The sequence below is a fragment of the Sander vitreus genome, chromosome 13 (genome assembly GCF_031162955.1).
Source record: "Sander vitreus isolate 19-12246 chromosome 13, sanVit1, whole genome shotgun sequence".
Taxonomy (NCBI): domain Eukaryota; kingdom Metazoa; phylum Chordata; class Actinopteri; order Perciformes; family Percidae; genus Sander; species Sander vitreus.
In genome coordinates, this window is record NC_135867.1 from 3567087 (window position 1) to 3577838 (window position 10752).

At 42.0% G+C, this 10752-nt stretch overlaps 1 protein-coding gene across 2 annotated transcripts; it reads left to right on the forward strand.

Annotated features, from left to right (window-relative positions):
* Positions 1 to 989: 989 nt before the first annotated feature.
* znf346 (zinc finger protein 346) lies at positions 990 to 10261 on the forward strand. 2 transcript variants are annotated; one of them, XM_078265932.1, is made up of 7 exons: positions 990 to 1078; positions 2493 to 2596; positions 3655 to 3747; positions 4792 to 4939; positions 5906 to 6157; positions 6275 to 6374; positions 8214 to 10261. In XM_078265932.1, exons 1-7 carry the CDS (start codon positions 1021 to 1023, stop codon positions 8461 to 8463), a joined length of 1005 nt encoding a protein of 334 aa, XP_078122058.1. In that variant the 5' UTR covers positions 990 to 1020; the 3' UTR covers positions 8464 to 10261. The 2 variants fall into 2 exon arrangements, with proteins under 2 accessions (XP_078122058.1, XP_078122056.1); XM_078265930.1 differs by lacking the exon at positions 990 to 1078 and adding an exon at positions 1929 to 2373.
* The last annotated feature ends 491 nt before the right edge of the window (positions 10262 to 10752 follow it).

Genomic DNA, 10752 nt, shown 5'->3' on the forward strand with positions numbered 1-10752 from the left:
ATTATATGCCTATTTAGAGTCGACAGGCGTATATTTAAAGGGCGTTCGTATAGTTTAATTGTAACTCGTTAATATGTATGCAATGCATGTGTGATACTATATGTGCTATAGTTATTCTTTAGAACTTTTGTAATTTGTTATTTTTTACTTTTTTACGTGGTTTTTATTCAGAGGATATATATATAAATAAAATATGTAAGGGCATTTCATATATAAAGATTAAATACTGTATTATGTATTTGTTTTTAGTGTTAATTAAAAAGTATTAATACATTTCAATAATAATAGGCTAACACTTTCAAAAGAGCCATTCTGCATAATGAGCTTATCCTATTGTTACTCTACATGCCACTGTATTTACTCTGCTGTACTGCTCTTATTATTTTTATTTTGAATACATACTGTGTATATATATTTATACTTATATTGTTTATATTCTAGTACTTATATTTAGAGAATGTGTGACATGATGATCTGATTCTGAATCTGATTAAGTGCATTTTGCTGATAAGACTTCAGTCTGTACCCTTACTAACATTTTCAATTCAGGACTGTAATGGAGAGGCAGACGTACTTTTCAAAATTATTTTGGCCAAATTGTGTTGTAGCCTAGTGATAAAGAACTGCAAGACAAACTTCAACGAATCAGCTTACAGACTAGATAGATAGATCGATAGATAGATCGATAGATAGATACTTTATTGATCCCAAAGGGGACGTTCAAGATCCCTGTAGCTTAAAGACATCACACACAACATACACATACATCATAAACAGGATGATAAAATAACAAATCAACATGAATAATATGGACAATAAAGGAAAATATATTAAATAACTATTTCAATCGTCTATAAACAATACAACATATGTCTATGGCTGGTACATGAAATTGATGCAGAGTGAGAGTGAGAGCTCGTTATTTGTTTCCCCCCTTTTTTTCTTTTTCTTTTTTTTACTGTGGTCTGCCTGTCAGTTGCGCATGCGCATTAGAGCGTCTCTGTTTTTGAGTAAAAAATTATGGCCGTCGCGATGCAGACGGAGGATTTTCCTTACTTGCCTTCGGGGCCGGCGGAGGGTATGACCTCTTTTTGTTAATAATTTAACGTTTATTTTTAAACAAGGCTGCGTCAGTGTACTCAGTCACAGTCGCGGTTAATCAAGGTTTATTTGCCAACGTTGCCGTTAGCTTCCTGCGAGCTAACGTTAGCCCGGCATTGCAGGGTGAGCGGAGCAGGTTGGCTAAACAATGCTAAACTAGCTAAGCTAGCTGTAGCCGTTTCAGCTCCAAGGTCGATGAGAGCATGTCTGCATCCGATGTTGTTACAGCCGGATCGTGATTAATGCCTCCACCTGTGCACCAGTGGAGACTGGAAGGCATCTTTAGATTCGGTCAGCAGACATGCGTGTTTTTAGGTCATCAGGTTGCACTTAACCTATAACCCTGGTCTTGCGCCTCTGTACTTAGCGTCAGTAACACAAGGCAGTTATAAACATAAACATTCTAAATGGCCCCGAGTTAATTTCCTGTTGCAGTGTAGCGGGGTTATGTGAATGACATCAAGTGACATGGAGTTAACAAGGGGCCAGGCTGTTGCCTAGCAATGGAATTCCATTAATAAGGTCTATAATCCTGGTCTTGCTTTTGTGACGTTACTTAGCGTCAGTAACACAAGACACATGTTACTTTTGAACTTTTGAATGGACAGCGTTGTTGCTAAACTTCGTATGAAGTGTGTGAATGTCATCTTATGTCGTTGTTATGTATGTATCTGTTTGTGGTGCTGTCTGCTTTGTTAGGCTGGAACGCCGTTGTTAAGTTGTTGTAACGTAAATGAGAATTTGTGTTTGCATACTATAATAGTCCATTTTTAATCCTACTTTACTACTGAAGCACAGTGTTGGATATAGTATTCAGATCCTTTACTGCAGTGAAAGTACTAATACCACACTGTAAAAATACTCTAAAAGTTTGCAGGTGTAATCAGGAAAATGTAGATTTAAACCAATCGATCTGAAGAGTGTGTGGAAACATACAGTCCATATAGAAGTGTATCACGTGATTTAATTAACCTTTTATTTATTCAGGGAAGCTCACTGAGAGGCAGCCTCTCTTTTGCAGGAACGCCCTGATCACATTCACACAGTTCCACATTCATACCCGGAAGCTGCCCAGTACAACCACAGTCTGATCTGCTGGCCACTGAGCAGCTCCACTGGAGCGGTTGGGTTTAAGGGCCTTGCTCAAGGGCACCTCAGTTGTATTAATGAGGGAGGGACAAGCGCTGCTCTTTCACTTTGCCCACCCAGATGTTTTTATCATTTGTGTTTTTTTGACATTAAAACAACAACAGGTGTGGACCAAAGTGCCAGGTGTGGAACAAAGTGCTTCAGTCAGATACTTTTTTTTTTTTTTTTTTATAAAGTTGTGTTATAATTACATTTTCCCAGAAGATGCAACCTGATTTGAAATGTGCCGTTTCTCTCTGCAGTAAATAAGCTGATAAAGGAGCACGGCGACCTGTTTTCTGACTCCCAGTGTAAAGTCTGCAGTGCTGTCCTCATTTCGGAGTCTCAGAAGTTAACTCATTATCAGGTCAGTGAGCCCTCGGTCTGCTGCTGCTTTTTCAATGCCAGGGGACTGTACTTATTTTTAACGGTGCTACTACGCTCAGAGATACGGGGGAATGCTGCATAATTATTTAATGCATAGTAGGGCTGCACAATTAATCGTGATTTTATCGAAATTGCAATATGGACTAGTGCAATATCCAAATCACAGGAGGGGGGGAGTGGGTAATATTTGCAAAATATGTGTCAAACTATTCTGAATGAAGTATTGTGGTGCTGCAGAGATGTCCCGGCCTACATACCGGCATACTAATGATACAAAAATGATCATTCCCTCCAATATCGAGAATCACATCGCAATCGCAATATCAGTCAAAATAATTGCAATTCGATATTTTCTTCATATCATGCAGCCCTAATTCACATTACATCACATTAATGCTTTTTTATTTTTTACTATAAGAGCACATCCACATTAAGCTGCCTAGGAATCCCGACTTTATTCTCAAGACAAAAGAAACAAACATATGTAAATGAAAATAACTTAAGTGTGATTTTAGATCACAGATGGCACAAGAGGACAGAACAGAGGTTTAATCACCCGAGAGAAAGATGAAGAAGACATTAAACTGTTTTCCTGTTCAGACAGTTCAGTGTGGACAGAGATCTTTACGAATACTCTAGACAAAAAGTTTCAAGAATAAGTAGTTAATGAGTACTAGGGCTGGAAATCTTTTTTTGTATCAGGGCTGAGATGATACCCGTGTTTCAGTGCCGGTACAAAATTGTACCCTGTTTTTATACTTTATCTTTTCGGTCTATAAAATGTTAGCACCAAAGATGTCCCAATCACAAGTTAGACTAATTAATATGTTGTTTAACTAATCCAGGTGCAGCCATAATGAAGCTGTGTTTTCTTGTTCAGGACACAATTCATCACGTATTGGCCACTTTCCGTTCAAAAGCAGCACGGTCATCTTTTCTGTGTTGACCAGTCGTCACACAAATAGCATTTGAAGAAAAGTTTCACGCAGGGGATCGGGGTCATTGATGTTTTTGTCTGTTGTGCTCGTGTCTTTTCAGAGCAAGAAACATGCCAACAAAGTGCGGCGTTACCTTTCCATCCGAACTGAGAAGGAGCCAGCGCTGAAAAAGTTCCGGCCGTCCTCCGATAGTGTGAGTAAAACAGGGAGCAGTTGGATCACCCGGGGTATTTTGAGTCCAACGCTGAATGCTCCCGCTGCTTTTTGTACCACATTTTCCCTGCACACACTGGGCCTTCTGCCTCACCAGCCTGCCGTTGACTCTGTGTGCCAGTGAGTTCACTAACGCGTCATTAATTCAAACACAACCCACGCAGCCTATCCTGAAATACACCCATTCATTTCTGTGAGCAACGGGCCGACGCGCATTCACTGCCTCGTTCGCTTCACACACAGTCCAATCACATTGAGCTTATATATGCAAGGAGGGGTGCTGCTTGGCTGTAAAAGTAAGTGTTAAATAAAACTCTGTCTACATTTCTTAAACCCAAGATTAACTCGGTCTCAGAGTCCAAATCTAAGTTTTTGCTGTCATTATTTTATTCATACTTCCGTATAATATCTCGGTGTGACACGTCAATAAAAATGGAATGAAAGCTAACCGAGTCTGTGTGGTGTATATTTAAGGTGCTGTAGGTATGATTGTGAAGATCCAGGACTAAAAATCCAGGACTAAAAATCCAGATCTAAAACGGTCTCCTAAGCCCCTCCCCCCCACAAGGGAGAATGAATGTGTGTGCCTGAGCAGTGATTGACACACAGTTAGCCCGGCCCTGATTGGTGCATCTAAACAGGGAGCGGTGGATTTTTGCAAATCACACTCCAGGCTGTAGGTGGAGCCAGAGGAGCCGGATTTTTTTTAAATGACCTGCTTCATGTAGTTCTACTGGAACATAGGATCAGTTTCAGCAAATATGACAGAAAGGTAGTTTTATAAGGCTTACCTACTGCACCTTTTTAAATGTAGTTTAATGTTAAATTACTGTGAAGATAAACAGGTGTATCTGTTAGCTGCATCTCACAGCCGATGCGATTGAAAGCTCCGAAAAAGCCTTCCCCCCCCAGACGAAGCCCATTACAGACAAGTCCTCCTTTTTTTTTTTTCCTTTCTTTTTTTTTTAACCAGACTCTTGTAGCCATTAATGATTAATGTGGCTGTGTGTGTCTTTGTAAGCAGGACTGTAACAACGGAGACACCGACCGGTCGAAGGTGTGTCATGTATGTAACATGACCTTCTCCTCTGCTGTGATGGCCGAGTCGCACTACCAGGGCAAAGTTCACGCCAAGAACCTAAGGCTGAAAACCGTCGGCCCCCAGGCCCCAGGTGTGTATGTCTATTTGTACGATTTTATGTGTATTGCTTTGATTTTCTTTTCTTCCTATCGGAGCATGTAAGCGGAGCGTGAGGATCTTGCATGGAGCGCAGAGCGAGTTTTTTAAAAGTTGGAGCATCGCCCTTATCGCCCCCGCTCCAATTCCGCCCGAGCCCGCCTCTGTTTACTGCAGCACAGATTACATGCAGACGAACGGGTCCCGCCCTCCCTCTCCATGCTGCCAGTGCCCGTCGTCCAGCGGACTTTATGCTGGCGGAGCTGCGGGCATGAATGAATGAATGAATGGGTGCTGTTCATCTGATCAATACAACGCAGCTTTAGATCTTTTTTTGGAGTGAGAGTTGAGCAATATGCAGTAAGTGGAGCGGGGTGAAATCAGAGATGAGCGTGGGGCGATATTGAGCGAAGTGAGCTGGGAGCAGCTTTCAGTGGGGGAGCGGGGAACGAGGAGGGAGCGAACCGCTCCGTGAGCGAGGAGCAGAAATTCTCATCGCTCCACTCCGCTTCACATGCTCTGTTTCCTATGTGAATGTAGAGCTGGGCAATATATCTATCATATCGATATCGTGATATGAGACTAGCTATCGTCTTAGATTTTGGATATCGTAATATGGCATAAGTGTTGTCTTTTCCTGGTTTTAAAGGCTGCATTTCAGTAAAGTCATGTCATTTTATGAACACACCAGACTGTTCTAGCTGTTCTATTATTTGCCCTTAGTCATTATATCCACATTATTGATGATTATTTATCAAAAATCTCATTGTGTAAATATGTTGTGAAAGCACCAATAGTCAACACTACAATATCGTTGCCGTATTGATATCGAGGTATTTGGTCAAAAATATCAGGATATGTGATTCTCTCCATATCGCCCAGCCCTATGTGAATGTATGATTTACACTGTAACTTGTTGTTTCTGAAGGTGCTAATTGTGTTCATTGTATCTCCTCTCCAGCCGTAGCCTCCCCAAAACCGCCTGTAGCCTCCCAAACGCCACCAACAGTCCAGCCGAAGAAGAAACCAGCAGACGATTCGAGCGGCGCGCTGGCGCCGGGCGGCGGCAACAACCCGGACCGTTTCTGCTCCATCTGCCAGGCCTCCTTCAACAACCCGCTCATGGCCCAGCAGCACTACGTGGGCAAGAAGCATAGAAAACAGATGACCAAGCTGAAACTGATGGAGACGTACGGCCCCTCCAATGCACCAGGTCAGACCACAGAAGTTCATGTAGTTGGGTTTGCAGAGCCACGCCTTCTGAGTCATTCATTCGATTTTTCTGTGTGGACAAGAAAACCAACCTCTCTCCTTTTCTGTGTGTCCACAGCTTCCACACTAAAGGGCTACTCATGCACCATCTGCAGCATTGAACTGAACTCTGTGGAGCAGTACCAGTCTCATATCAGTGGTGCCAAACATAAGAACCAGTAAGTTCACACATCCCTTCTAACTGGTTTTAAAGAGGTGAATCACTTTGTATATCCTCATAATTCGATTAAGGCTGACACTGTATTCATGTTTGAAGGAGAGGGGGGTTCATTTGGTTTTCTTCAGACCTACGCTTCATTTTTAAGCGGCGTTTTGAGACAAACGATCTCCGTGCACACAAGAGTTTTAGCTCCAGTAGCAGAACTAATCTCCGTCCATATTAACACGTCTGACGCCGCATATCACACGACCATTCACATACACCGGGCACGCGTGTGCCGGTGTAAACAGGAAGCAGATTGTCCAACGTTACTCTGCGGTTGTAAATCATGGATGTAGAAGATAAAATACAGAAAATACTTTGGAGAAAGAACAACAAAGGCGAAAAGTAAGACGTGGGGATTTGTTAGCTTGGACCGATGACGAGGTGGAACCGTTACTAAAAAGGTATGTAAGCCTACCTAACCGATAAGACTGACTGATATGTGTCTGTTCTAAAGGTCTCCGCTTGTGCCCGTCTAGACTACAAAGCAACCCCGGAGTTTTTCAAACCAGAACGAGGCAGCAGTGTTTCCAAATCTCTCCGTTTCAGGGGCTCGGAAACGCCGGAGTAGTGTAGAGGCGTAAACGTAGCAAAATGTATTTGTTTTTAAACCAAAATGTAGTAGTGTAGATGTAGCCTCCGACTTTATACCCACACTGTACATCTGGTAAGCCGGACTAGTTTGAACTGACGAATCAGAAGAGTGGAAAAACAAACTAACAGCCCTTAGAAAAACAGAAAGTCCAGGGTTTCCGCCAGTGTTTTGCAAGCCTGGTGGCCCACCGGGCCTAAGTTTCCCCCAACAGGCCTAAGCCACTCGAAAAACATTTTTAAATGTATTTTTTATATTCTTTTAAAACTACAGGTGCAGTAAGAGGGCTCAATTGAAAACTGTCAGTCAGAGTCATATTTTCAAATCTCCATTAAGCTTTTAGCACCGACTAAATTTCCATATTATGGAAAAATCACTTTTTCTGGGATTTGGGGTGTTCTTTTGCGTCTCTGGTGCTCCCACACAAACAAAACCATCCATGCTGTTTTGAGTGAGATACGGTTTCTGAATGTGTCCTGCCTTCAGTCTCCGGGTGAGCTGGTCAAAATCTGCACAGCTTTCTACGTCACTAGCTGAAACGAGGTGGCTAACCGTAGCATGCTAGCGCTAGCATGCTAGCTCGTTCTGAATGGCAAAACGTGTCCGCGCTATTCTCGCACATGTAGGGAACCTCGTGAATTAACCTGCAACATGTCAGCTGTTTGGAAATTCTTCAGCGTGTGTGCAGAAGATAACACCTGCAAGGAAAGAGTAGGGCGTGGAGGGACGACGCCAAAAACCAAAATCACATTTTTTTAGTTGGATATTGGATGTGAAAAGAAGGAAATGGTTCTAACATTGCACTTTAGATGTGTGTGAATTTTATATAGTTCTATTTTATAGTGATCCATTATCTGTTCAAAATGTTTTCTATGTTCTGTGCAAAATGTTCTATTAAAGAAAAGATAGAAAATAAATATTTGTGTGTGCTGTAAAGTGGTTAGAAAAAATGAAATCGGAATCGGCTAAAATCGGTATCGGCTGGCCTAACTCAAAGAAAAAATCGGAAATCGGCCTAGAAAGTTGTAATCGGTGCATCTCTAGTTATTACAGAAACTATTGGGCTCTACGTTAATGCTGCCATCAGTCTGTGACTGGCCCCAGCCGGGCCCTCGTCGAAAAAAGACCCTTAACCCGCGCTAAACTACTTTTCTGGGGGGAAACCCTGAAGTCTCAAAATAATCTTAATGTGTCTTTCAATAGAGTGAAGAAATCCGGCCTGAACACTGCAGAGAACCAAGACGCAGCAGAGCAGTCGTACGAGGGCGACAACCAGTACGCCGGCGGACACGAGCAATTCACTGCAGCGGACGAGCAGTACGCCCCCGTGGACGAGCAGTACGCCCCCGTGGACGAGCAGTACGCCCCCGCCGATGACACACCGTACGCAGCCAGAGATAACCAGTACGCTCCCGAGGACACGGAGTACTCAGAGGAGTACCAGTTTACTTGAGGGCCAGGCTGGTACGGACTGCAGAGGTTTCAGTCAGGACTTGGAATGACACGCAACAACCAGCCCCCCCCCCCTTTAACACATTAACATCAACCTCCACTTCTCAGTAGCCCCCCCCCCCCAGCGGAGCAGAGTCACCTAGAACCTGGAATACCCCCAACGTGGTATTTTAGCATTTTTGGGTTCCCAAATGAAACAGTTAAAGTTTTCAGTTACACTTTACTTGAAGGTATCTACATAAGAGTGACATGACACTGTCATGAACGTGTCATAAACATTATAAACAAGTCATAAACATTTATGACGTAACGCTTCTGTCAGTAAGTGTCATTCGGTTTTTGTCATAACAAGTTATGGTTAGGGTTCATGTGTTCATGACAGTGTCATGTCACTCTTATGTAGATACCTTCAAGTAAAGTTTTCTGCTCCAATGAAACGAGCTGTTTGTGATGTGTGGATAGGTGAAAGGAGGGAAAGCAGTTATAACCTTCATTAGTGACCGCGGGCTCAGTCATTCGTACCCACAACAATGGTAAAGAATGTCCCCTTCTTCTGTTACAGTACTGACCGGAAACCACTCTCCGTGTCCGTGTACATTAGGACTGGGCATCATGTGAAAAGCTGTCGATACTCAGAAGTACCTCACTTATAGGTAAGATGTAGGATAGGTATAGCGATAGGAATATGAACGTGATTTTCTACAACACACAAACATGCAAAAGATTACAAATAAAAATATGACGGTGCAAATCCACCATCATAATAGCAACGCGCCAAGGTCCAAACGTGCCTGGCTTTTAAAGGGAATGGGAGATGACCCTCTGATTGGTTTATTGCATGTTACGCCCCAAAACACACACATGATTAATTGAAGACACTAAGTACAACCCTTTTGAACCATGCGCTCGGCGCACAGACCCCTTTTTTCCGCCGTTAAACTATCAAAATTGGATTTGGACACGCCCTAAACGCACCTGCGCCATGCAATTCACGCCGTGCGCTTGGATCGTTAAAATAGAGCCCACAGAGTCTTTAAAGGAAGTGTATGCCATCTCCTTTTTCCTGTAGTGAAATATTATAGCTAAAAAAATGTTTTTACCTTCATTTTTGTTTTATTTTTTGTTTTTTTAACCAGGCAATATCATTTTAGTTTATCTTAAAGGATATGGTTTTTTATTTACGACAAAAAATGTTACTCCTTTTTTTCGTTTGAGTTTACGATAATAACGCCAGTGCAGTCTGAGGTGGACAGAACAGCAGGGTAGCCTCAAGAAAGGATTGGATTGTTGTCCGTTATTTAGCCCATATTGATCTATTAAAATATAGATGCCAATTATTAGAATCAGCTCGGGACATCTGTAACATATACATCAAATACATACCAGGAGAGAAATCCAGAAACGTCAGTCAGATACAGTCGGGTATTGTAATCATTGAGCCCCTTACTAACATCTAATCAGTACTAACATCCAGTACCAGAGCCACGTGTAACCAAGGACTATTCAAAGCTGCTTCACGTTTCTTCACTTCACCTGCATATACTTGGTTTGCATCTCTAGTGAATGTATTTATTGAAACGTCTCCTCCGCTTTCTGCAAGTTTGATTATTCCTAAATCTGGTGTCGAAGACTTCGAAAAATGAAGTCAAATCAAACGTTTGCATGACCAGGAGAGCTCACTGTAGCCAGTTTTGATGCCGTCATCGCTGTCAGGACAGATGGAAGAAGAACTTTGTCGAGAATCTGGATCCAGTCGGATTTTACGAGAACTTTGTTTCACAGTTTTTGTTTCTTGAATCCTTTTTAAAAAAGCCAAAATATCTCCAGAAGTTTCTCATTGAAATATTGAAATGCTGTTCTGTGTAAATCATTTAGTATCAGATTTGTGATTTTCTTCTTTTAATGTTCTGCACAAAGCTGATATTTCGGTTCAAGTGGCCCCAGAATTCTTTTTTTCTTATTCTTGTTCTCTCCGCTCTTGTTTTGTTACTGTGAACAGACAACAAATCAATTTGATTAAGATATTATTGCCCAATTGTGACGTTGTATTCCTGTAAGACATTTTATTTCCATAATGTCTGTAGGTTGCATAACAAAAGGAGTAAATAGTTTTCCTACGGGACCCTATAAGTGATATTGTGCGAATGTAAATCTGTATCGGAGGCTCATCGTTATTGCTGCTAAAAGGGTTATTGTGATCTCAGAGAGCCTAAATTAGATCCTCTACTGCTTGGAAAAGTACCAGAATTTGTGTGCATTTTGTAGAGGTTGATGTCATTTTATAAAGTTT